The sequence below is a fragment of the Ailuropoda melanoleuca genome, chromosome 3 (assembly GCF_002007445.2).
Source record: "Ailuropoda melanoleuca isolate Jingjing chromosome 3, ASM200744v2, whole genome shotgun sequence".
NCBI lineage: Eukaryota > Metazoa > Chordata > Mammalia > Carnivora > Ursidae > Ailuropoda > Ailuropoda melanoleuca.
The window spans coordinates 54,462,054-54,490,016 of NC_048220.1; the positions used below are offsets into that span (position 1 = coordinate 54,462,054).

Sequence of the window (27,963 nt, forward strand, 5' to 3'; positions counted from 1 at the left end):
AGATTTTGTTTATTTATTTGCCAGGGAGAGAGAGCACGTGTGCACAAGCAGGGGGAGCAGCAGGCAGTGTAAGAAGCAGGCAGAGGGAGAAGCAGGCTCCCTGCTGAGTAAGGAGCCTGATGTGGAACTCCATCCCAGGACTCTGGGATCAGGACCTGAGCTGAAGGCAGACGCTTAACTGACTGAGCCACCCATGCATCCCATGGTTAGAGAGTTCCACTCATTCCACATTCTCAATAACAGTTTGTATGGCTAGTCTTTTTAATTTTACCATTAAGTAGGTAGCTAGCCTTATTTCATTGTGGTTTTAATTTATATTTTCTCTAATGACTCATGATGTTGAGTATCTTTTCATGTGCTTATTTTCCATTCATATGACTTCTTTGGTGACATGTCTATTCAAACTTCATGCCCATTTGTCTACTGGGTTGCTTAATTTCTTCTTATTGAGGTATGAGATTTTTTTTGGTTTTGGTTTTTTGCGTGTGTGTGTGTGTGTGTGTGTGTATGTTTCTATGCTTTTTTTTTTTGAGGTATGAGGGGTTTAAAAAGTATACATTCTGGATATAAGTTCTTTATTAGATATGTGATTTGCAAATACTTTCTTCAGTTTTTGGCTAGTCTGTTCATTTTCTTAGTGACCTGAAAAGAAATGCTTCATTTTGATTAAGTTCAATTTGTTACTTTTTGTTTATTAAGGATAGTGCTTTAGGTACCAGACCCAAGAAATTTTGGTCTAGCCTAAGGTCACAGATATTTTTTTTTCATTTTCTTCTAGAAGTTTTAAGTTTTATGCTTAGCTCTATGATCCATTTTGTGTTTTCACATATTTCATTCTTTCATTCATTCATGCCTATGACTACCCAAATGTTTCAGCATTATTAGTGACAAATCTTTCTTTTCTCCACTGAATTGCCTTTGTCCTTTGTTGAAATGAACAACTTTGGCACTTTTAAAAAAACTCTCTATTCAGTTTTGTCAATCTTTCTTTTCTCTTTACACCAATACTGTACTACCTGGCTTAATGTGGCTTTATAGCAAATACTGAAATCAGGTAGTGTAGTGTAAGTTCTCCAAGTTTGTTCTTCACTCTTAAAGATGTTTTGGTTGTTCTAGGTCTTTTGGATCTCCATATAAATTTTAGAATCCTTTTGTTAATTACTAAACAAAACAAAACAAAAAAGGCCTGCTGGGATTTTGATTAGGATTGTGTTGAAATCTACAGATTAATTTGTGGGAGAACTGACATTTTTACAGTTTTGAGTCTTCTGAACTGTGAACATGGTATATTTTGTTTTTGTCTTTTTTTAGAGATTTATTTATTTTAGAGAGTTCTTGCACATTCACGAGTGGGGGGAGGGGCAGAGGGAGAGAATCCTCAAGCCGACTCCCCGTGGGAGCCCAGCTCACAACCATCAGCAAGACCACAGGATGTGGGGGCGCCTGGGTGGCTCAGTCAGGTAAGCACCTGTCTTAGGCTCAGGTCATGATCCCAGCATCCTGGGATGGAGCCCCGCAGCATCAGACTCCCCGCTCAGTGGGAGCTCGCTTCTCTGTCCCCCTCTGCGGCTCCCCCTACTTGTGCTTTCTATCAAATAAATACATAAAATACTAAAAAAAAAAGACTACAGGATATAAAAATCAATATACAAAGTCAATTGTATTTGTCTTCTACTAACAACGCAGCCTGAAATTGAAATTTAAAATACCATTTAAAATAGCATCGAAAATATGAAATAGATCAGGATAAGTTTGATAAAAGATATTCAAGCTGTACACTGAAAATATTAAATATTCTGAGATAAATTTAAGTAGACACAAACACGTGGGGCACCCGGATGGCTCAGTTACTTAAGCGTGTGACTCTTGGTTTTGGTTGTCATGATCTCAGGGTCATGAGATCCACCCGTCATTGGCTCCATGCTTACCGGAAAGTTGGCTTGGGATTCTCTCCCTTTTCCTCTGCCCCTCCCCCTGCTCCCAAGCACGCGCGTGGGTGCTTCTTCTCTCAAATAATCTTTAAAAAAATACATATATATCTTGTCAACATTACAAAAAAGAAAGCTGAGTGGCTATATTGCCATCAAAGTACACTTCAGAGCCAAAAATATTACCAGGAGAAAAGAGGTTTTATAAAGTGGATCATTTATAAAATGGATCATTTTATAATGATAAGAGACTTTTCACAGTTGATTTCATTATGGATAAATTCATCTAAATAACAATTATAAGTGCAAAAATGTTTGTGCAACTGACAGCAGTGTTCAAAATACATGAAGCAAAACTGACAGAACAAGCAGAATTAGAAGAATCCATAATTATAGTTAGTTTAATCCTCCTCTCTTAATACTTAATAGGATAAGTAAAGAATCAGTATATTTAAAGTCTCCCAGGATTTAGAAGATTTGAACAATATCAACAAACTTGATGTGATTGACATTTGTAGAACATTTCACGAACAACTGTAGAATACACATTCACCTTAAATGCATACTGAATATCAAAACAGACCATATTCTGGTTCACAGAATAAGTCTCAATAAATTGAAAATGATGCAAATTATGCAAAGTATGTTATCTGATTATACTGGAATTAAGTTAAAAATCAGCGACAGACAGGAAGAGGTCTGGAAAATTCAATTTTTGTAGACTACATAATACACTAATAACCCATGGGTCAAAAAAAAAATCTATGGGGAAATTAGCAAGTATTTTGAAATGAAGGAAATGAAAACATATTAAAATGTGTGAAATGTAGTTAAAGCAATTCTCTTAGGGACACATCCCACCAAATGCCTATATTACAAAAGAAGAAACATCTATTATCAGTAATCTCCGTTTCCAAGTTAAAAAACTAGCAAATAATGAAAAAACACTTTAAAAATTAAGGAAAAAAAAGCAGAAGTAAGGAAATAAACCTAAGAGCAGAAGTCAATGAAATAGGAAAAAAAAACAATAAAGAAAACTTACTAAAGCAAAAGAATGCTTTGGGATTTGAGATCAGTAAAGTTGATAAGCCTCTCGCCAGAAAGATCAGGTAAAAATAAACACGACACAAATTACCAATTTCAGAAATGAGAAATTCTTCTATAGGTATTAAAAAAGGAAAATAATACTGTTAAAAGATTGACATTAGCAAATCCCAACAACTTAAGATATTTTCACAACATTAAAACTCACTCCAGAACAAATATTGAGTATTGGTTGAATTCGGGAATGTTAGATATTATTATATGAAAAGCAGGGTGCTGAGTCCAGGCTTCAGAGACAAATAAGGCATTTTCAACCCCAAGCAGCTTTCATTTCACTGGAGGGGTAAAAAAAACAAAACCAAAAACAAAGCTAATACAAATCCCGTGCTGAAGACCGAGGGAAAACTGCGTGAGGAAAAGCTTCTCTGGGGAGGAGTCATCCAGCTGAGACAAGAAGGAGCAGTAAAATGTGCATATCTGAACGAGAGCCGCTGTGCGTCAGCTCGGGTAGGTGGCCCAGAGGAGCCCTCCGCGGCCGGACTCCGGCCGAACGCCTACTCCTCCTTGTCTCAGGACTGTCCTAGCCCCCTCCCCACTCGCGCTCACAGCCGCTAAGCTTCCACCTCCCGCCAAAGCTGGACGGCAGCACTGCGCACCTGCGCACTCAAGCAAAACGCTCGCTGGAGGCGGTGAGGCGCCTGCCGGAAGTGTGACCTCTCGCTCCCCGCTCGCTGTTCCCATCCGGGGTCGTGGCGATCTTCCGGGTGTTTCTGACAGGGCTTTCTACGCCGTTTTTTCGGCGACTTTTTGGTGTTCCGCTTCTTGCTACCGCCCCTAACCTCCCACACGCTTGCTAGCCCTGTCTTTTCTTGTGTCGTTCGTCCCCGGCCGCCGAGCCCGGGGTTTAGATTGCATTCCGGATCCGGAGCCAGGCCTCGCCCTTCCGCAGGCCACTACCTGCTTTGGTTGGGGCGAAAGCTACAGCCGTGCGCGCCGGACCCTCGCTGCTCGGGCCTTGGAGCTCCTGGGCGGGCAGTGCCGGTAGGCCTGGCTTAGCCCTTCCCCAAGGACACCTGTGAGTTAGTGGGTTTTGGAAAAGGACGCAACCGTGTAGGCCCAGGTCGGGGGCGGGGCTCGGGGAACTTTTCCTGAAACCGCACTGTTATGTTTGCGTGGGAAGTTACGGCAATATTTCTTAGACGTCCCAGACTTACGGGCGGTCCCCCAGGCTGCAGCACTTTTTGAACAATCTTAGGACCGCTTACTTTTTCCACTCGTTTCTCTTCTTCGCGCCCCGTCCTCAGTCTAGGACCACAAGGGGAAGACTGTCTTGGGACCCCTGCATGGTGTTTCAAAGGGTGGTGAAAAACTAAGGTAGATATCTGGACTGATAATTTAAAATTTAAGACTTTTGATTAAATGGGCCTAAGTTCTTCATTTTACAGTAAAGTGCACAGTTCAGGTCTCTGCCAGATTGTACCCTTCTTTTCCCGTTAAGCTTTTTGGATAGACTTCATCTCTCTAGGCCAGAACACGATGGGGTTTATGTGTCTCACAATATACGGATTATCCAAATACCTCGTCTTGTTTTCTCTTTTAGCTCTTTGTTTAAAATAGTAGTTCTTTATTTAGATTGCGGATACCAGTAGGGTAAACAAAAAAGAAACAGAGAATGTAAAACTCAAGCTAAATTGGAACTTGTTAACAGAAATGTGGTATGTGATTTTGTGAGGAAAGATCATAACACTAAAATCTGTGTTTGTATTAACGGTAACATACTATTTCTGTAAGTGCTTCCTTGTATGGTTTATTACTACGCGTTTTTAATATGTACAGCCAAAAGGTAGCTAGCCAATAATGGTAATATTATTTTGTTGGTGTGTTAGCCCCAATTATGTCTAATCTGGAAATGCTCCATAATAAAGGCTTTATGTGAAACAGGCCATTTATCAATCATTTAAGAAATGTCCATATCAAACCACATGACAACATTATTTTTTAACTCTTGGAGGGAATCTAATTCTTAATAAAAAGGAATGTCCTTTTCAAGACCTTAAGGTAGTTTTGACAATGGGTGAGCAGGATTTAGGAATTGGACTTTTTGCATTGTGGAGAAAAGAAGTGAGTTTAGGATATCAAAGGCATTTGGGCAAAGTGGACAGATAACTTGATTTAGTTGTCACAGTTCTGACTTTTGGCTTTTATCCTAGGTAGATTCTGCTTTCCAGGGAGTCCTGATGAAGGAATTATATAACCTTGAAAGCTCTCTTAATTGTTTGGAGGAGAGATCAAGTTTAGGACAGAAATTCCAGGTTGTGAGTTACAGGAGCAAAGTATTAGTAGGAATTACTTGGTAAGCTACTCTTACACGGCTTTGTCTTTCATGTATGATTATTTAAAAATATACCTATATAATATCCCATTGTGTCAACCTTAGTCAAGAAGCAACTTTAAGATTTTTTTACTTAAGACAATAACCAGTGCAGTGGTTTTAAAACACAGCAAAATTCCTAGATTATCCTATATTATAGCCATGTATATATTGAGAAACTGTACCTTTCAGGCTAAGAAAAATGGGATACCACCAATATCTGGATTTTATTTATTTATCATGGAATTTCTTATACCTGCTACCACAGTTAATGTAGAATAGTGTTTTATGTAGATCATCAAGTAGACTTAGTGAAGGAGCCTTTGACTCGGAATATAAAGAAACGGATTTAAAATTTTGTGGAGGTCTTTTTAATGCTATAGTGGTAGTAGGTTTGCTGGATTTTATACTCTAAAACTCTATATTCTGTTTAAAAGATGATCCCTTGTATTGTTTATGATAGATTATTATTTTTGGATGATTTTAGATTCTTATCTGAAATATTCTTATTGTCATCAAAATCACTGTTGGAAGGTATTAGAAAAAATATTAGAAAGAGGAACTGAAATTCATAGACTTTTGTTTTTGTTTTACTTCCTCATGGTGATGCAGGATGCCTCCGCTGTGGGGCATTGAATGCCTTTAGTTAATTCCAGTAGGAATGATCCATCTGTGAGGGCTGGCCTAGGTAAGGGCCAGACTCGAGGGCCAGGATTCGTAATGAGGAGAACCTGACACATATTTTGTTGCAGAGGGACTCTAAAAGCTTCGATGCTTATCTGGGAATTTGGGATAGGCTGAACTAGATATCTGCCCTAAGGTAAACTTTTGGCTAAGTAATCATTGTAAGCTCTTAAGCCTTAGGTAATTTGTTCATAAGCTTTGTCGAGTACTACTGGGCCACAACACACCTTTTGACTTATTCTTAGTTTGGATCTTAACTTGTTATGGGATAGAAATAAGGTGAAGTCTGGACTGTCATGTCATTTGGAGTCTTCAAGTCTGGATGCATCTATATGGGACTTTATTTGGGTCCAGAGGAAAAACACAAGCATATAATTTATAGATGTAAACAGTGTCTCAGATTTTAACAATGAACTGATTTCAGTAAATCTGAAAATAGAACGTTTTAATATTAGCTTTTCTGAATATAAATTCCTTCCCTTGTTTGATCAGTCCTATAGTATTTGTATTCCAACAAAATGAAATACCAAGAGAAATGAATTGCAATGAATTATATTTAATGTCATTTTCTTATGAATCTTATGATAGAAATTATGTTTATGAGAGTTTGGGTCAGGGAAGCAGAATAAAGACGGCCAAGAAAGAAAAGAGCATGAACCTGGGCAAAAGGTAGAGCAAGTCTTTAGTTGCTTGTCTTGAATCTTGCTTTCTGTGATTGAGTGTACTATTACTAAGGGATTGTCTGGAATCCTGCTTGGTTCAAGATAATTTCCATTTCCTCTGGGCAGTGAAAATCAGTGAGTACAGCTTAGCAATTATGATAGCAATTATGATTGATTTCTTTTTTTTTTTTAATATCTCCTATAGTAAGAGGTACAGACCTGTTGAAGAGAGTTGATAAATTCTTGTTTTCTGGAGGTAACACCTTGTCTCTAGTTCAAGTCAGGGAGTTAGGCACTTGGGATGAGATCTGATGGTGGCCCAAGACTTGTTCACAATCCGTTATGAAGCATGGACTGGTGGATCTCATTATCTGTGGCCAGCTTTGGGAATTTAAATTTTACAAAATTGAAAAAAAAGAAACAAAATTTGTATGAGTGATTTATTAGTTTCTTCCCAGGTCTTTGTCTTTTTCTCTCCTATTTTCTCTTGCTCCAATTTTTCCAACCATCTGGTCTCAATACCCAGAGGCAGCTACATTTTTTTTAGCTGCTTAAGTGTTATTTTCCTCTGTTGTTCTAAAAAAAAAAAAAAGCTTAAAAAACTTCTATAGCTTGTTTTTAAAATTGACATTTACTGAAAATGAGGATTTAGTAGTACCTTTATGTACTCTCTTTTATCATTAAAAGATATATATATATATATAACATGTAATCCTTAAATACATGTATATATACATGTAATCCTTAAATACAACTTGTAATAAATAATATATAATAAATTTATTACAATTTTTTTAAACTAGTATTTTTAATGTTTGTGTTATTGTGTGAACCAAATAGGTTATGATTATATTTCCTTTTTATATGACTTTTTGAGTTTTTTGTTGTTGATTTGTTTAGTAATTTCTTTTTAACTTGCTACTTTTCTGTTTCTATGATTATTTCTGCTCTGTTAGTAGAACTCTTCTCTGTGGTCAAATACATCAGGTAATCTGTCAGTAAAGTTTTAAGTTTTTTTCTCCTTGGCTATCTTCTTGAAACCCTTTATCTTTTTGGCTCTAATTTAAGCTGGTATCTTCCCTTCACCATCATCCTAGGGAATTTGTCTCTGCCCTAGTGAATCTCCCTTTTCCTAGATCCCAGGTTTTGTTTTGTTTTGGTTTTTGATACCTTACGTGTCTGAACATGTCTTTATTCTCCCTTGCTTTGATATTATAGCTGGGTATGGAATTACTGCTTGAGAGCATTTCCTTCAGAGACTTGAAGGCACTGACTTCATTGTCTTATGGTTTCTGCTGTTTGCTATTAGGGAGTTTAAAGACATTTTGTTTGCCAGCCCTATTATAACATTTGCCTCTTCTGTAATATTTCATAAGCTTTTTTTCCCCTGATATTCTGAAATTCACCATACCTTGATGCATATATATATTTTTTAAGGCACTTTGTACTCATTAGGTCCTTTAATTCTCAGGATTGTTTTGTTTTAGTTCTGGACATTTTCTTGTTTTATTTATTTGATAATTTCCTTCTATGTGTTTTCTCTCTTCTACAGGAACTTGTTATGTTGCATGTTGGACCATATAATTTGATTCTCTTATATTTTTTGTCTTACAGTCCTGCCTCCTTTCTGCCTTCACCTGTTTTTCCTTTTTTTCTAAGGATTTCCTCAATGTTATCTTTTAACTTTTTACTCAGTATTTCTGCTTTTGGTTTTATAATTTCCAAGAGCTTTTTTTTTTTCCGCTTTTTAAACAGTATGTATATATATATATATTTTTAAGATTTGTTTACTTATTGGAGAGAGAGAGAGAGAAAGAGAAAATGCATGAGCAGGGGGAGGGACAGAGAGGGAGAGAAGCGGACTCTGTGCTGAGGGCGAGGCCGATGTGGGGCTTGATGTTACCACCCTGAGATCACAGTCTGAGCTGAAATCAAGAGTCAGACGCTCAACTGACTGAGCCACCCAGGTGCCCTGAAACAGCATATTCTTGTTTTATGTATGCAGTGTTTTTCTAATTAATTGTGACTTTAAAAAATAATTTGTTCTTGGCATTGTTTTTGTTTATTCCTCGATCTTTTTTTCTTATGGTGATCTGTGGATGTTTATTTATTTATTTATTTATTAAAGATTTTTTTAAAAAATTTATTCGACAGAGGTAGAGACAGCCAGGGAGAGAGAGAACACAAGCAGGGGGAGTGGGAGAGGAAGAAGCAGGCTCACAGCGGAAGAGCCCGATGTGGGGCTCGATCCCGTAACTCCGGGATCACGCCCTGAGCGGAAGGCAGACGCTCAACCGCCCTGCCACCCAGGCGCCCCTGTGGATGTTTATTTTAAGTGAGAGGTACTAGGAATCTGATTGCAAGCTCTTTGTGTAGGGGGCGGCAGTTCAGTAGTTGGCTTCATTTTAGGTTGCTAGCAAGCTTAACTTTTCCTTGGTGGAAAACTGTTACTATATTATAGGTTCTCTGACTACCATATTATATGGTTTCTTTCTAAGTTATTCTGTAGCTGAGTTTTCTTGTTGCCTGTGTTGAGAAGTGGGCTGGGGATCCTATTTTCACTTTGTTGATTTTACTTTAATACTTGCTTTCAGTTTGTTACCTTAACCTGTTTGTAAGTTTTTAGCCTTTTGGGATCAGTCATTGCGGAGTATAAATATCTAGTCTCTTGCCTGGGTCAGCGAATGGTTCTGATTGCTTTGTACAGTAGCCGCCCCCCCTCCCTTATCCACAGGGGAGATAGTCCAGGACCCCCAGGGGATGCCTAAAACTGGGTACTACCAAACCCTATATATACTGTATTTTTTTCCTATACACACATACCTATGATTAATTTATAAATTAAGAACAACTAATAAGAAAATAGAACAATTATAATCTACTGTAATAAAAGCTTTATGAATGTTGTCTCTCAGAATGTTATATTGTATTCACCCTTTTTGTGATGATGATATAGATGATAAAATGCCTATGGGATGAGTTGAAGTGAGGTGAATGATGTGTGTATTGTGACATAGCATTAGGCTACTATTGACCTGAGGATATGTCAGAAGGAGGATTATCTGCTTCTGGGTTGCAGTTGACCTCATAACTGAAACCACAGAAAATGAAATCGAGGCTAAGGGGGGCCTACTATGTATAAATTTGCCTCATTGCTGTGAAACAAGCTGTCTTTTATTGGACGTCCTTTATATAAATTATTTAGACTTTGAAGGGAATCTCAGAATTTTAGAGTTTTTAGGCAGTACAGATTCCTTCCCTTGTTTAGCAGATCTCTAAGAAGATAAGATCTCTATGCTAGGAATCGGGTTGTCCTATTATGGCTTATACCTTTGAATAAATTAGATTGGGTATAAACATAAGAATCTGTATGGCTTCATTAAATGCCTGTATTGGGTGGTTTCTTTTTATCAGAGTATGTGGTGATAACTTGATTTCTGGAAGATCTGTCGATATTAGGGTAAATTCATCAGAATTTAGAAACTTGCGTATATTTTACTATCATTTGAATAATAATATTCTTAATATCTAGATTTAAGATTCATTATTAGCAAAAAAAATAAAAAGGGTAAATAAACATTTTTTAAAAAATTAAAAAAAAATTCGTTATTAGCAACTGTTTTGTTACCTAGGTGGGACTTAGAGATCTGTTTAAACTTTTGAGATAACTTTGCAAATGAAATTCATAACTTGGTAACTAATTGCTTTAAGTAGTAGATACTAGTTAATAAAGAGTTCGATATTTTTAAGATATAATAATTTGTCTTTTAAAACCATTCTAGGTAGAAGAATACATGTTCACTTTTAGTGAACAAGAGCATGTTCCCAAACTCAATTTTGGGTCGCCCGCCTTTCACCCCAAACCATCAACCACATAATAACTTCTTCGCCCTGTCACCAACTCTTTATTCACACCAGCAGCTTATAGATGCACAGTTCAACTTTCAGAATACAGAGTGAGTATGGTGATATTTTGGTCCAAATCATTTATAAATATTTGTTTTCTCCTAGACACAAACAGTGTTTATATGAAACATTTGAAGTTAAAATGTCATTGTCTTGTTTTCTTTTGATTGGTGAAATATTTAGTTTTTATGGAATTGGTTTTTAAGGTAAAAATGTTCATTACTGCTGTTCTTTATGTGTTTTTGGTAGCTTGTCAAGAGCTGTGTCTTTACAGCAACTGACGTATGGAAATGTCAGTCCAATACAGACCTCAACATCTCCTTTATTTCGAGGAAGGAAGTAAGTACTTCTTAATTATTTTAAAAGAATTTCTTTTAAAAGAAATTTCTCAGAACATAGATCAGTGTTTCTTGTATTAAGATTGGGTGGGTACTATGCCCTAAATTTTATCTTCTGGAACTTTTGCAGTCAGTCCTATCAGAGAATTTTAAAACTTCTATATATTTAAAAAATTTTAGGGATATTTTTGTTGATTTATTCCTGACACTGCAGATTTTAGATGGAATGAAGCTATACTTATTTAGAATACTACTTTGAATTGAGATATTAACTAAATTAGATGGTTTTCTGTATCAGTTTGCTAGGGCTGCTGTAACAAAATACAGCAGACTTGGTGGTGTAAACAACAGAAATTTATTTTCTCACAATTCTGGAGGCCAGAGGTCCGAAAGATGAAGGTGTTGGCAAGTTTGGTGTCTTCTGAGGCCTCCCTCCTTGGCTGCCTTCTCTGTGTCCTACATGGTCATTCCTCTGTCTGTGTTTTCTGTGTCCTAATATCCTCTTCTTCTAAGGACACCAGTCATACTGGATTAGGGCCCACTTTAATGACACCATTGTAACTTTTTTAAAGGCCAAATGTCCAGAACCACATTTTGAGGTACTGGGAATTAGGGCTTAACTGTAAGAATTTTGAGGGTACACAGTTCAGCCCATAATACCTTCTTTCTAGTAAAGTTTACTATTTGATTTATCTAAATCTTATACAGGTAAGCTTCTGTAATATTATTTTAGTAAAAATTTCTGCATGACTTAAAGCTTTCTGTAGAGAAATCAGAGTCAATTAATTTTAACCAATTAAAAGAAATGGATGTATCAGAAAGTATTTATATTAGAACTTTAGAGATGATTATTAAAATAAAATTTGGCAGTACTTGCAAGATATTACTACTTAAAGCCTATGTAAATATTCCATAGCCTTATGTCCTATTAAAAATAACACTAGCTAAGAATTATTGATCACTCATGTAATTGGCATTGTTCTTAGGACTTTACAAGTAATTTGATTAAGTTTCACAACACTCTATGAGGTGTGTTATTCCTCTCTGTTGAGAAAGATGAAGCAAACGGAGGTTAAGCAACCAGTTATTCAGGTGGAAGTACAACTGGGATTTGAACCCAGGTGATCTTGCTCAAGATCCTCTGCTTAGAAGCACTGTGAGTTGTTCTTCAGAGTTTTGTGGAAACCTATATAATGCTAAAAGTATTGACTTTATTCAGGTTTTAATTTTTTTGAAGTTGTCTGGATAGCTAACTTGTGAATCACAAATGAAAGTAAATTCCATTGGCTCATAGTTATACATACTTTAAAAACTAAAATTGGCATTCTCANAATCGGTGGCTCTTCCCCAAGTATGATAGACAAGTTCTTTTTTTTTTTTTTTTAAAGATTTTATTGATTTATTTGACAGAGATAGAGACAGTCAGCGAGAGAGGGAACACAAGCAGGGGGAGTGGGAGAGGAAGAAGCAGGCTCTCAGCAGAGGAGCCTGACGTGGGGCTCTCCCGGAACGCCGGGATCACGCCCTGAGCCGAAGGCAGACGCTTAACCGCTGTGCCACCCAGGCGCCCCTAGGGTTAATCATTTTTATTAAAAAATATTAAATATACTCTCATGTTGTTAGCATTGTATACTTTAACCTATGAGTAGGAGTTCCACTTATTTTGTGGATCAAGGAGTGAGGAATTGGTGTAATCCTAAAGGAGTGTTATAATAAAAACCTTCAAGTGGCTATGACCCATAGAATTTTAGAGCTTAAAAGGAATCAGACCATTTCCCATGGCCTAAAGTATTATCTGTATGAACAACTTAATGTATCAATGAAGTAAGTATTTTTTTAAACAAAGTATTTTTTAATTATTTCCTTTTGCTTTTTTATTTTGAAAATTTTATGCCTCCAGAAAAATTTAAAGAAAAGTACAATAAACCCTCTTATGCTATTCATTACAATTGCGCTACATTTATTGTTTTTTTGCCCCTTTTTCTCTCTACCCCTACTTTTATTCTGAACCATATGAAAAAGTTGTAGACATTACTTCATTCTACCCCAAAGCACAGCAGTGTGTTCCTCCTAAGGATATTCTGCTATATAGCCAAAATGCATTTGTCATGCCCAAGAAATTTAACATTAATACATTACTCTTATCTGAAATGCAGTTAGTTTTCATATTTCTTTAGAGTCTTTAGGCTCAGTTCATTGTCTTTATAGCTTTTTAATATGATCTTTCCAACTGATGAGCCAGAACATAGGTGGACTTAAAGAGCCTTTTTATTTATATATATATATAAATATATTTATAAGTATATATAAATATATATAAATAAATATATATATGTTTATTTACTGTTATTTTTTAAGATTTTATTTTTAAGTAATCTCTACACCCAATGTGAGGCTCGAACTCACAACCTAGCAAGAGTCACATGCTCTGCTGATTGACAGCCAGGCACCCCTTAAAGAGCCTTTTAAAATATGTAACACTCAGTTCACTTAATCTTATTCTCCCTATATTAGAATTTGGGTTTTTATTGTTAGTGTTTCTGTGAATAGAAGTTTTCCTACCAGGGGCGCCTGGGTGGCACAGCGGTTAAGCGTTTGCCTTCGGCTCAGGGCGTGATCCCAGCGTTATGGGATCGAGCCCCACATCAGGCTCCTCCGCTATGAGCCTGCTTCTTCCTCTCCCACTCCCCCTGCTTGTGTTCCCTCTCTTGCTGGCTGTCTCTATCTCTATCGAATAAATAAATAAAAAAATCTTAAAAAAAAAAAAGTTTTCCTACCAAGTTTTCACTGGTGAGATGAAACATTGGGGTAGTTTAAATGTAGGAGACTAATCCTGACGTGCATATGTAGTTTTTTTAAAATATACATTATTACTATTCGTTTTTCCTAAGTTGTTTTTCTCAGGCGTCTTTTGAGCTCACAATATTTTAGGATTCATATAGAGCAAATAATATGGCCTTGCTGAAAGAGTCATTATTGATATTTGTTATTTATATATTTTTAATTGTTTTCTGTTTGTTATTAGAAAGTTATATCTTTAATCACTAAGGTATATTGCTTGTTTTCAGGAGATTAAGCGATGAAAAAAACCTTCCTCTTGACGGTAAACGGCAACGTTTCCATTCACCCCACCAAGAGCCAACTATAGTTAACCACATAGTGCCTTTATCAGGTGAAAGAAGATACTCAATGCCGCCATTGTTTCATACACAATATGTACCAGATATAGTCAGATGTGTTCCACCTTTTCGAGAAATACCATTTTTAGAACCTAGAGAAATCACACTGCCTGAGGCCAAAGATAAGGTAATAATAATGTAGATTTTAGTTTTACCTTTTGGAAAGTTAATACAATGTATTAAAAACATCGGAAATACCTAATGTTTTGGATTCAGTAGTATATGCTTTTTTTGCTCTGTTTAAACTATTTAACACAGTTTTCTGCCTAAATTTGATTTTTAAAATTTTTTGTTAGCTGTTTTTTTATGGAAGTGCAGCTTTCATATCAGGAAATCAGATTTTCTCTGATTCATAAAAATCTGGATTAGGGCTCAGAACATTTGTTTTCTTAGTTTAGAGAACTCTGTTGTTACTTATTTTTATTACAGAGAAACACATTTTCATATGGTTATTGTAATAAAGTGTCAACAAGCATTTTCTCTTGGAATATTTGTGTTTGTCATGAGGTTTTTGAATGTCAAAAATTGAGAATCCAGGAGTCACTGAGAAACTGATACGTTCAGAGTGATATGATGAAGAAAGATTTATCAGAAATATTATTTGTGAAAAGCATTTCAAATAAATGAAATGGAGCTGCTTAATAATTTTTGAAAAATGACATTATCAGCATTGGGGAGCAATGAGTTATTTAACCATTGATATTAGAAGCTTGGCCACCCCCCCCACCAAAAAAAATTCTAGGTAATTTAGAAGAGTTTATAATGTAAATATCTACATTCTCTTGGCTTGTCTGTGGCTTATATTTGCTGTTTTTGCATTTTCCAAGCTGCTCCATTTTTAAGAAATATGACATTTGTAGGCTGAAGAGGATGATCCTGAAGAGTGTAGTGACTTTGTATTACTCATCTTTGGGTTCCTAGCAACCAGCATAGGTCTGGAATATAGTAAGTGTGCAGAAAATGTTGGGTCAAAAAAGGAACACTTGCTTCATTCTTTATTTGTGCTGCTTTTTATTCTTTTATCATTCTTTTTTTCTTTGAGATAGAACTATCATAAAATTCACTCTTTTTAAGTGTATGATTCAGTGGTTTTTAGTATATTTGCAGAGTTCTGCAACCATCACCACTATCTAATTCTAGTATGTTTTCATCATTCCCAGAAGAAATCTTGTACCCCGTAGCAGTCCCTTCTCCATCCCTGACCTTCCCACCCTGCCTCCCCTGCCCTTGGTAACTACCAGTTGATTTTTTATCTCTGTGGATTTGCTTATTCTCGACATTTCATATAAATGGAATCATAATTATGTTGTCTTGCTTTTTTCACTTAGCATATTTTCCAGGTTCGTCCGTGCGTGTGGCATATATCAGTTCTTTGTCTCTTTTTATAATTAAATAATATTCCATTGTATTGATATGTCCTATTTTGTTTATGCATTCATCAGTTGATCAGCTTTGGGGCTATTTCTGCTCTTTGACTATTCTCAATAATGCTACTATGAAAATCTGTGTACAAGTTTTTGTGTGGACATATTTTCATTTCTCTTGGGTATATACCTAGAAGTGAAATTGCGGAATTACGTGGTAACTCTATGTATAATTTTTTGAGGAACTGCCAAAGTGTTTTCTAAAGTGACTACACCATTTTACATTCTCATCAACAGTGTATGAGTGTTCCAATTTCTCTACATCCTTGCCAGCACTCGTTTGTAGCCATCCTGGTGGGTATGAAATGGTATCTCATTGTTTTTTTGATTTCCATTTCTTTAATGACTAATGATGTTGGTCATCTTTTCATTTGCATGTTGGCCATTTGTGTATCTTCTTTGGATAATTGTCTATTCAGATCTCTTGCCCATTTTTAATTGGGTTATTTATTTTTTATTGTTGAGTTGTAAGAGTTCTTTATATATTCTCAATGTTAGACCTTTATTAGATACATGATTTGCAACTATATTCTCCCATTTTTTGGTTTGTCTTTTTCCTTTCTTGATGGTGTTCTTTGAATCACAAAAGCTTTTCATTTTAATGAAGTCCAATTTATCTCTTTTTCTTTGGTTGCTGGAGCTTTTGGTGTCGTATATAAGAAACCATTGCCTGATCCAGTGTCACAAAGATTAATGTCTGTGTGTTATTCTAAGAGTTTTATAGTTTTAGCTCTTAGATTTAGGTCTTTGGTCCATTTTGAGTTAATTTTTATATGATATGAAGTAGGGGTCCAACTTCATTCTTTTGCTGTCAGTCCAGTAGTCCCAGCACTATTTGTTAAAAAGATTCTGTCATTCTTTTGTTATTATGAAGTAGGAAAGCGGTTAGGCAAAACCAGCAGGAGAGAGGAAGAGGCAAAGTAAAATGGGAAAAGACTAACTTGAGAAGTTTTGGTTCTATTTCCACCACCCTCCCCACCCCCCATTCTCTCTCCTTTCTTTGCTTTCTCATTTTAAAGAAACTCTTGTAATGCTAAAATGTGAAAGCTTGTGGTATAAATCAAGTCTGACCAATTCTTTGAGTGAATATATAAGAATATTTTACTATATGTGGGTTTTTAATGTATGTATGCAGGCTCATTTTTTATGGAATTTATAAGTATTGAAGCTTTCTATATTTTTGCATGTATTTATATGTTTAATAGTTAACTATTTGAACTAACTAAATAACTGGTAGTTCTGCATATAGACTAAATATATATTGAGTCCAGTAAATTTAATAATTTATATTAGTCAGTATATATCATCTAGTGAAGTATGGTTCCATATCAATAGCTTTTTCTTTGCTTAATAGCATAGGAAAAGATTCTCTTAAATCTTATGTTTTTGGAGTAAGCATTTATTTCAGAAAGATAAAGATATATTTTATTGTTAAGCCAATTTCTTTGAGTGCTGCTCTGTACCTGCCTAGTCGTAGGAGAAAGAGGGCAAGCAATTAGTTCTGTGTTCATTCTTTAAGCGAACACTTTTAAAGAAAACTAACATTTATTGATGTCTTTTCTCTTCTAGGCATTCTACATATGTTATGTCATTTAGTCTTTTCAACAACCCCATGACATGGATATTATCCTAATTTTACTGAGGCTCAGAAAGCTAAATAACTTGCTCAAGGTCACAGCTAGTAAGTGACACAACTGAGATTTGACCCTTGTCTCTGATAATACAAAGAGGAGGAACTTAAGATGCTTAAAATCAAGGGTAGGGAGATGACATTCTTAGAACTGACTGTGACACCAGGTAATCTGTGACAGTAATAGCTAATATTAATAAGTATCTTTCTTTGCCAACAGTGTGCTCAATGATTTGTATTGTTTTTCTCTGTTTACCTCTGCTACAGTGTGAAGTGAATGGGAGCTTCAGTATGAAGTAAAAAATGGGATAGTGGTTTCGGGCCTTGAATGCACAGTAGAATGCCATTGAAGGTTTTTGAGTTGAGGAATAGCACAATCAGATTGGCATTTTGGAGAAGATAGTTCCAGTGGTTTAGTGGAGTTGAGCTTGGAATAAGGAGGACCTGCAAGATAGATGATTATTACTTTGAAGGCTATTGAATTCATTCAGCTGAGACGTGCTGAAGCTTTCAGTTATGGCATATGGTAGTGAGAAAGATGTGAGAGACCATGTGTAAGGAAAAGTGGTAGAAGGTGTGGAATCATTGAATACAGGGAAGAGAGAGAGAGAGGCATATGTGATTCTAATAACTTGATTTTGGACTACTAACAGAGATAAGGAATATAGATTTGGGGTATATAAATTGAGGAACTAGTCAAGAACTATTTGGAACTATGGTAAGATTTGTAATTTTTGTGCTCTTGAGAAAAAGCTTGTTCTACATATTGCACACTAAGAATATAGGGCTATGAGAAAGTAGAGTTGGAGTAGGCTACTCAAAATCTAAACAATTTTGTAAGCAGAATACTATGAAAAATAATAATTGATACCTTGGGAAATAACTTGGTCAGACCAGGTAGGCGGCTTAGTATGGCTGGATGCTGCTGCAGGGGATATTAAAAATATACAAAGTAGAGTTGAGATATTGCCTTGTGGTGGGCAGTGAGACAAGGCAGTTAAAAGTGGAGCTCTAGGTCAGTACGGCTGCTGTTAGTAGACACAGAAGGAAATACATCAGCAGAGAGCTGTTTGAGGCTGACAGGATGCTTTATTGGATGGGAACTGTCAATATAGCGGGAATTCAAATAGGTGGGAACTTATTTTTAGTTGTATTAGATCTATAAGGACTTCTACCTGTGCAGCAGCCAAACTGAGGAATTCTTTTTCTTTCTCATGAAGGTTATGATGCATAATTTTGGCTTCATGTACAAATGAACTCAACTAACATGTTGAATTGATACCATTCACCTGCTTATCAGTTGTCTATAAGCTAATTGGTATTGTAGAAAAAATGTATTGTAGTTGAATTGGCAGTATATATTTCAGAAGCAAAGCAGGGCCAGAGATATGAATCCTGAAGTCACCTGTAATAAAAATAACAATTGAAACTCTTTGGAGTAGACTAGATTCTATGTTTATTTATTATTCAACAAATACTTGTGAGTGCTATTATTTTTGTGCTACAATGTTGTACCACGGTGTTGTGCTAAATATACAGTCATGGTCTCTTTACCATATACATACAGTAAAGTGAGAGGGAGAACCATTAAAGAATAGCCATTCAAATCACAGTTTTATTTATAGATTTGTAGGTGCAGTGGAGGAAAATTGAAGTGCTGAGAGAATGTTTTTGAGGTCAGGGATGGTCTACAGGAGGTAGTGTTTTAGCTGAGATCTGAAGGATGAGTAGGGGTTAACTAGTGAAAGAGAGGTGTGGTTGGAGAGAATGCTTCAGAGAGAAGGAACAGTATTTTCGAAGGTCCTACTGTAGAAAGGAACATGGAGTATGCAAGGAACTGAAAAGAGGGGAGCATGCAAGGAACTGAAAAGAGGCCAAGGTGGCTAGAGTTTGGTTGATTAGGGGAGAGTGGCTGAAGTGTGGTAGGAGAAGTGGGGAAAGGGTCAAAGATTAGTATGTTATTTTGGTGTTCAGCCTAAGAGCAGTGGTAAACCATGCAGGGTGTTTCTTAGGCAGGGAAGAGAGGTAACTTAAAATTATTTTGACTTCACTGTATGCATTTGAACAAGGATAGATGTGGGAAGTTATTGTAGTATTCTAGGTGAAAGGTAGTGTGGTGCCTTGAATTATGAAGTGTTGGTAGTTAAGATGAAGAGAAATTGTTGGATTTAAGCTGTATTTGGGAATTGAAATTGATAGGATTTGGTAATTAGATTAGATTATGTCACCTAAGCCTCTTGACTCTTGGCATTTTGGACCAACTTTCTTTAATGTGGAGGGGCTGTCTTGTGTATCTTAGAATGTCTAGCTGCATTTCTGGCTTCAACTCACTAGATGCCACCAATCCTGTTAGGAGAAACAAAAGTCTACAGACATTGCCAAATATCTCTTGGGTGGGGGGTGGGCAGGGGGGGCGTGCAGAATTGCCTCTGGTTGAGAACCACTAGATTAGATAGACAGGAAGGTACTGAGAGTTTCAGGCTTCTACCTGGATTAATGGTAGGATCATTCACTGAGATGGAACAAAATGGAAGAGGAGCAATATTTGTGTATGTGTGTTTAATAGGAATTGGAGGATAAGTAGGGGCCGCATGAAGTCTGTGGACATGTCTTTATTGTGCATTTGAAACATCAAATTAGATATTAGCAGTGATAGTTTGATATTATAGATCTGGAATTCACAGGAAAGATACTGACCAGAAATGTACATTTGGTAATCATTGGCATTATAGATGGTAATTGAAGCCGAGAGAGTGGGTATGATTGTTCAGGGAGAGCAGAGAGCCTAGATTCAAGACTGAAGTAGTTTGTGGAAAGAATAGGAAAGCAGAAATGGAAACTAAAAGTATATACAACTGTTTTTCGGCAGTGTGGCTGGAAAGGGGAGGAGCTAAAGATTTGAAGTTGGAACAAAGTTTTTTTTTTTTTAATTCTGAAGGTTGGAGAAACTTTAACCACATATAAACGTTTATGGGAAAGATTTAGTGGAGAGAGAGGAAATCGACTACTCTGCAAAGAAAAAAACAATCATAATAAGGTTCCTCAGAAGGTAGAAAGGGTATGGATCCTGGTTATAGGTGGAATGATTGGTTTTAGGTAAGAAAAGCTTTTTTTAATTGGAGAATAGGAGGGGAGGATAGGTGTAGATAACCAGGAAGTTTGATATGGAGAAGTTAAAGTGGAGTTCCTATAGTTGAATGGTTTCTTCCTGTTTTCTGAGTTATTGTGTAAGGTCATCTATTAGGAGTGGGGAAAATGAAGTGGATGTCCAAGGTTTGAGAATAGTGGAGAAGGTTTGAAATAGCGTTGACTGAGTGCAGGAAATCAAGCTGTGACTAGAGAAGTAGAATGGAGAAGACTTGAAACAGTATTTGCTGTAAAATATAGAGGACCGACCTGAGATTGGTAATAATTAATTTATTATAATTAATAATATATCAGTCAGCTGGTTCAGCAAGCTCCAAGGAAAGATTTTGTTAGTAGAAGTTTTAATTACTTTGAAAATTCATATTCTGTTTTAAAACCTAAAGATTTAAGTTTTTGAAAATGAATACCCTCTGAGCTTACTTTTTTCCCTCCATTTAAAAATCTTTTGTCTGTTTTTCAAGTTGCTGTATTTACAGACAACTCTAAATAAAATATCTGAATTATCTTTCTGAATTAACTTTTATTTCACTCTAGCTTTTAGGTGAATATATGGTTGCCTGGACAAAAAAGAGGCTGTAGAGGAATCAAGAGTTAACCAAGCTCCTGAATTCTGTCTATTATAACTGTTCTTTGGAAATTCTGGTTAGTTTGAAGATATTATGTGAATTGAAGTAATTGATTTTGAATTTTTAGTTGAGATGAGGTTAGGCTGAGGTTTTCTTGGTATTGATTATAAAATAAAAAGATGATTATGAATGAATTACTCAAGATATCTTGTATAATGTTTAATTTTGGAAAGGAGAAAATTTTATGAATCCTCGTGGCACCCTTGGAGGAACAGTTCAGGGACAGTTACAGATCTCTCAGATGCTCGATCTTTAAATTTTTTTTTTAATTTCATTATTGCCCTTATTTAGAAACAAATTTAAAAAGGGAATACAATGTTTGTAAAGTGTTAGTTCACTGAATTTCAAATATAGTTGGCCCTTGAACATCACCATGATTAGGGGCACCAACCTCCTACGCAGTTAAAAATCCTTGTGTAACTTTAACACCCAAAAAACTTTTCTGCTGATAGCCTACTGTATGTTATATGTATTATATACTGTATTCTTGTAATAAAGTAAGCTGGACAACAAATGTTAAAATCATACAAAAGAGAAAATACACTTATAGTATTATATGGTATTCATTGAAGAAAGTCTGAGTGGACCTGTGCAGTTCAAACTTGTGTTATTCAAAGGTCAACTGTAGTTAAAATGTGTATGCCCACATCTCTTACCTACCTCTTTTTTTTCCAGCTTTACTGAGGTGTGAGTGACAAAAATTACATATATTTAAGGTGTACACTATAATGTCTATAAATTGTGAAATGACTACCGTAATCAAGCTAATGTCTTTCACCTCATACAGTTACCATATTTTTTTTGTGGTGAAAACAACTAAAATCTACTCTCTTAGCAAATTTCAAGTATATAATGCGTTATTAGTTAAAGTCACCATATTGTACATTGTATTTCTGGAACTATCTTATAACTGCAAGTTTGTATGCTTTGACCAACATCACCCCATCTCCCCCATACCTCCCAGCTCCTGATAATCACTGTTCTGTTCTCTGCTTATTTATTTGACGTTTTAAGTTTTAAGATAAGTGAGATCATGCAGTATTTTATTTTTATATCTAGCTTATTTCATTTAGCATAATGTCTTCCAGGTTTGTCCATGTTGCAAATGGCAGAATTTCCTCCTTTTGTAAGGCCAAATAATATTCCATTGTGTGTATATGTGCAGGTATATATGTATATGAAAACATGGACATGCAGATACCTTGAGATAGTGATTTTATTTCTTTTGAATGTATATTCTGAAGTGGAATTGCTGGATCATAGAGTAGTTCTATTTTTAATTTTTTGAGGAGTCTCCATACTGTTTTCCAGGGTGGTTGTAACAATTTACATTTTCACCAACTGTATAAGGGTTTCCTTTTCCTCTACATTCTTGCCGACACTTGTTACTTTTAACTTTTTGGTAATAATAGCCTTTTAACAAGTGTGAGATGATATCTCATTATGGATTTGATTTGCATCTCCCTGATGATTAGTAACGTCGAACATCTTTTTAGATACCTGTTGGCATTTGTGTATCTTCTTTGGAAAATGTTTGTTGAGGTCCTTTGCCCATTTTTAAATTGGGTTATTGATTGATTGCTATTGAGTCATATGAGTTTCTTATATATTTTGGATATTAACCCCTTATTGGATCTAGAGTTTGCGAATGTATTCTCCCATTCTGTAGGTTCCTTTTTCATTTTGTTGAATGTTTCTTTAGCTGTGCAGAAATTTTTTAGTTTGATGTAGTCCCACTTGTTGATTTTAGCTTTTGTTGCCTGTGCTTTTAGGTTCAGGTCCAAAAATCATTGCAAGACCACTGTCAAGGAGCTTTTACCCTATGTTTTCTAAAGAGTTCTACAGTTTCGGGTCTTACTTTTAAATCTTTAATCCACTTTGAGTTGATTTTTGTGTATGGTGTAAGATACGGGTCCAGTTTCATTCTTTTCATTCTTTTACATGTAGATAGCCAGTTTGCCCAACACTGTTGAAGAATATCCTTTTCGTGTAGTCTGTTCCATTGTGTAGTCTTCGCTCCTTTGTCAAAGATAAGTGAACTGTATGGGTTTATTTCTGGGCTCTGTAGTGATCTCTGTGTCAGTTTTTATGCCAGTACCAACTAGTTTGATTACCATAGCTTTGTAATATAATTTGAAATCAGGAGTGTGATGCTTCCATTGTTGTTCTTGCTCAAGATTGATACAGCTTTTCTGGGTTATTTGTGGTTCCATAGGACTTTAACCAATGCTTTTTCTATTTCTGTGAAAAATGCCATTGGAGTTTTGATAGGGATTGCATTAAATCTATAGATTGAGACTTTTTAACAATAATTCTTCCAGTCCATGAATGTGGAATATCTTTCCATTTAATTGTCTTTAATTTCTTTTGTCAATATTTTATAGTTTTCATTGTAGAGCTCTTTCACCCCCTTGGTTAAATTTATTCCTAGGGCTCTATCTTTATAATGTATGTGTCAGAAAAGTTTTGAAAGCTACTGAGATATATCTTTCTTTAGAAAATCTAGGCCTAGACTCTGTACAAGTGAAAGCTTGTTTTGTTTTTCCATTCTCCTTTTATTTCTTGGTCAAGTTCAGTAATAATGCATGCCTAAAAGTAATCAGACTAAAGGGAAAGAAATCAGTAATTCAAACTGCATAATCAGTGTGCCAATTTATAAATTAAGAAGACTCTGCTCCACACAAAAATGTAATAATTTAACACACTAACAAGTAGTGTGTTGTTTTCGGCATGATATTTTCCTGATTCTATTTTATTTTAGTTAATTTTAAGAGAAAGGGAATTTAGCATCAGTAATGCATTTAAACTTTTATTACATATCTAGCTTTATTTTTCCAGAGTTACGTATGTAACAAAGATTATGGCCGTCTTTGTTGCCTGAGGGAAGAGAGCAGGAGAGAGCCTGAGGAATTGCCAGTTTTTGTTCAAATGTTTAGGAATTAATAACTAATGTTTTCTGTACCATATTTAATTTTATTGCTCTTGTCTTTGAAAGCTTGTTACTGAGTTGTATTTGTTGTTTCAGATAGCATTTACATTTAGTCAAAAACCTGCTACCGTTTTCATATAGTATATGATCAGGTCTTGGTAATCCTGGCTGAAAGGTTTTTTTCACTTTCTTTTACATGGGGACCCACCTAACATGGACAAATGTAGAAGCTGCTGAGAATGACGTGTGAAAATTATACCTTAAGCTTTATTTATTGACACATTTAAAAACTTCTCTGAATCTCAATCTATACTTGTCCTTGATAGTTTGTGTTGACCTAAGATAGTAACTTCATTGGTAATTTCTTTGAGCCTGACTTTGAAGACAGGTTATAATATTTTTTTAGGAAAAATGAACATTTATATTTGGAAGAAACATTAATTTTAGTATTTTATACTATATGTAGGCAAATCTTTTGTATAGTTTTGAACAGATACAACTTTTACTTATAGTGAGAAAGAGATATCTTATACAATTACTTTTAAATTAAAGTAATAGATCTTGGCAGGCAGCCTAAATGGGTAGTATTATAGAGATTGAAACAACTTTAATCTATTATATGGATACTTTGTTGGAATAATTTTTTTAAACCAGGGATGAGGAAAAATATGCTTCTGAGTGAAACAAAAGCAATTAAAGAAAGTTCCTAAGTGCCATTATTCATAGTAACCTTGGTATTACATATATGATTTGTATATTTGATGCTTGATATTCATCAGCCAAGGAGAATTCATATCATACATTCCACACCCCCCGAATTATAAGAACATTGAGCCACCTTCTGAAATATTTCTTTGAATTTTAGAAGTCTTATTTCAGCATGTGTGTACATTTATTTTGAGTTTTGTCTCATTTGTACTCTATATTCTATATGGTGTCCATTCTAGGATGCAGGAACATAGTTTGATAATGTGAATCTCTAAGTAAATAGCTAGATAGTGAGGAGAATTGTTTTGTATAGAACCTGTTAGTCCTCCATTATAGCAGTACTTGAAAGAGAAGACATGTTTCCACGAATGTAAAATAGGGAAAGGAGCAAGTATATAGAATTTTATATTTTTCACATAATCATAAATTTTTTTGTATAAGAATGTTTCTATATGAATTATTCAGATGAAAGAACTTCATAAATATGATAAAATTTCATTTGAGCATTACTATAAAGAATTTCTTTTTGTTACCCAAGAAATGTAGTTATATGTAGGGTAGTACCTACTGTTCTAGGATTGTGTTGATCTGCCTAACTGATTCTCTAGGTCATGGGATTGGCAAAACTTTTTCTGTAAGGGCCAAATAGTAAATATTTTAGACATGTGGACAATGTGGGGCCTCTGTTAAATATTCTTTTTTCTTTTCTCTCTTTTTGAAGCAATGTTTTAGAAATGTAACAATTATTTTATCTTACTGCCTCTGCAAAACAGTTCAGGGACAGTATTTGGCTTATAGGCCATAGTTTGCCAATCCTGCAAATCAATAAAACTTAATTGTTCAAGTGTTATTTAAAATTTTATATTAACCACTTTACTGGCAACTTCTTTCAAATATTGTATAAACTTGGATGCTTTTAAAAAGGTTTTTATGGAAAATATCAGATATATACAGAAATAGAATATAGTATCATAAATCCTCATATCACTGAGCTTTAAAAACTACCAACATAAGTACCAATTTTATTTCATCTCTTCCTCATTAGTTTGAAGTACATGAAAGGTATTATATCATTATATTCACAAATATTTCAGTATTTTTTATTATCGTTTTAATCTGTCCTTTTGCCTATCCCATCTTTCTTGTTTACTGTAGCTGTTATAGTAAGTCAGTCTTGAAGTCTGGTAAGGCAAATCCTCCAACTTTTTTTCTTCCTTTTTTTTTTTTTTTTTGGCTATTCTTGATATTTTGCCTTTCAAATAAAATTGAAAGTTACTTTCTCAACTTCTGGGAACAAACCTGCTGGATATTTTATTTTGTTTTGATTGCATTGACTCTGTAGATTAATTTCAGGAGCATTAACATCTTAACAATAGTTACCTGATCCATGAACATGGTATAGCTCTCCATTTATTTAGGTTTTTAATTCGTCACATCAGTACTTAGTAATTTTAAGTGTACAAGTTTTATATATCTTTTGGTAAATATATTTCTAAATTCTTACTGTTTTTTGCTGCCTTTGATAAGTTTTTAAAATGTAGATTTTGAAGTCATTTTTGTTAGTACTAGTATATATACTTCATAGTCACTTATCTTTTTAGAAAATTAAAACATAAGAGAAAAAGCCTTGGCTTGATTTATTTGTTAAAATTTCCATTAGTTTTGTGGACATGTCTTTCTGGTGTGCCTTATTACCTGTAGGAGTGTTACTCTATTCTCACTTTTCTTATAAAAACTTTGTATGAAGGGCACCTGGGTGGCTCAGATGGTTGGGTGTCTGCCTTGGGTTCAGGTTATGATCTCAGGGTCCTGGGATCGAGCCTCACATTGGGCTCCTGTCTCAGCAGGGGGTCTGCTTGTCCTTCTCTTTCTGCCTCTCCCCCTGCTCATGCTTTCTTTCTCTCTCTGTATCTCTCTCTCTCAAATGAATAAATAAAATCTTTAAAAAAACAAAACAAGACAAAAAACCAAAAAAACTTTGAGAATTGACCAGAGTCCTTTTTAGAAATTATATCTTCAAATATTTTTTCTGTCCTCTCATTCTCACCACTCTTTCTGAGATTCCAAAATTTGCATTTAGCAAATACAAATACGAGTGAGGTGCCTTTTCCTGTACTAGTTTTAAATTAGAATGGTTGGGCAGACTAGCTTTCCTAGATGTGTATGGCTTTAGGAATCCTCTTCTGTAGTTATGTAATATTCAGAAATAAACTTTCTGAGACTTTTCTCTCCTTTTTCTTTTCTTCTATCTAGACTAGGATTTTTCAGCATTTTGGGTCAGATAATCTTTGCTGTGAGGGATTGTTCTCTTCATTGTAGGATATTTAGTGGCTTCCTGGCCTCTTAACTATTAGATGCCAGTGACCCCCCTGTGGGCACCCCCCCCCCCGTTATGATAACTAAAAATGTTGCCAGACATTGTCAGATGTCCCCTGGGAGTCAGAATCATTTTAGTTCTAGACTGTGTTTTCTTTGCCCTTTATGGCTCTCTGCTGTTTAGATTTTTCCTCCTGGCAGTTTCTGCTGGTGTGTTGCTTTATCTTAGAAGGGAGCTTTCACTTTGTTTTGAGATTTCTGGTCTTTCTGTGATCCTCTTGGATTTACCTGTGAACTCTCACATGTAGCCTGTGGAATTCTCCCCCAGTTTTTGTTGCTGTTCCACTCTGATTTGGATTCCTCAATTTGAGGAAGGGGGCAGGAATTGCCTATAGGCAATTTGATTTCTGGATGGTCTGGCTTCAGGACTGTCCAAAATCTTTTTCCTTTTTTTCTTCTTAATGTTTCTGGTACCATGTGGGTCTTGCTGCTATTGGTATTTGGTCCCAATTGCTCATATTTTGGGGTTCATGAGTAATATGTAGTCATTTGTTTTGTATTTGTTAGCCCTGTTTTATTTTATTTTGGTTTGGTTTTATATGTTTGTTTTATTCTGGTTGCTCTATCTTTTGTGGAGGGAGGGTTATTAAAAACTATTAAAATATTAAAGTTAAGTATATTAGTGTTGTTATCAAAGGAATTTTAAAAATGATGTCTCTTTCATTGCCTAATTGCCCACACTGCCTCTGCCACCTTAAAATGTGTATTCTGAACATGAAAAAAGAAAATGTTATGTATTTTTTTGTTAGTCTATTTAAACATTTTTTTTCTTTTTTTTAATGAAAAATTTTATTTCTAATGCAGTACAGTTGACATATAACAGTATATTAGCTTTAGGTATACAACATAGTGATTTGACAATTACATATGTTGGGAAATGCCTCACCACATTAAGTGTAATTCTGTCACAGCATAAAGTTATTATAATATTATTGACTATGTTCCCTATGCCCTACCTTTCAACCCTGTAACATAGTTATTTTGTAACAAAGTTTGTATCTCTTCATCCCC

General features: G+C 35.3%; 1 protein-coding gene across 10 annotated transcripts in view; it reads left to right on the top strand.

The window, feature by feature from the left end:
* The first annotated feature begins 3,678 nt into the window (after positions 1–3,678).
* The window catches only part of TENT2 (terminal nucleotidyltransferase 2), a 73,055-nt gene continuing 48,770 nt past the window's right edge, over positions 3,679–27,963 (top strand). The window contains exons 1-6 of one of the 10 annotated variants that reach the window (XM_019796380.2): positions 3,679–4,047; positions 4,277–4,346; positions 5,183–5,325; positions 10,472–10,645; positions 10,845–10,934; positions 14,002–14,239. In XM_019796380.2, coding sequence (XP_019651939.1) covers positions 10,509–10,645; positions 10,845–10,934; positions 14,002–14,239 — 465 coding nt within the window. In that variant the 5' untranslated portion in view covers positions 3,679–4,047; positions 4,277–4,346; positions 5,183–5,325; positions 10,472–10,508. The remainder of the gene's footprint in view (positions 4,048–4,276; positions 4,347–5,182; positions 5,326–10,471; positions 10,646–10,844; positions 10,935–14,001; positions 14,240–27,963) is intronic. The other 9 variants (XM_034656431.1, XM_034656432.1, XM_011220974.3 and 6 more) reach the window with 9 other exon arrangements.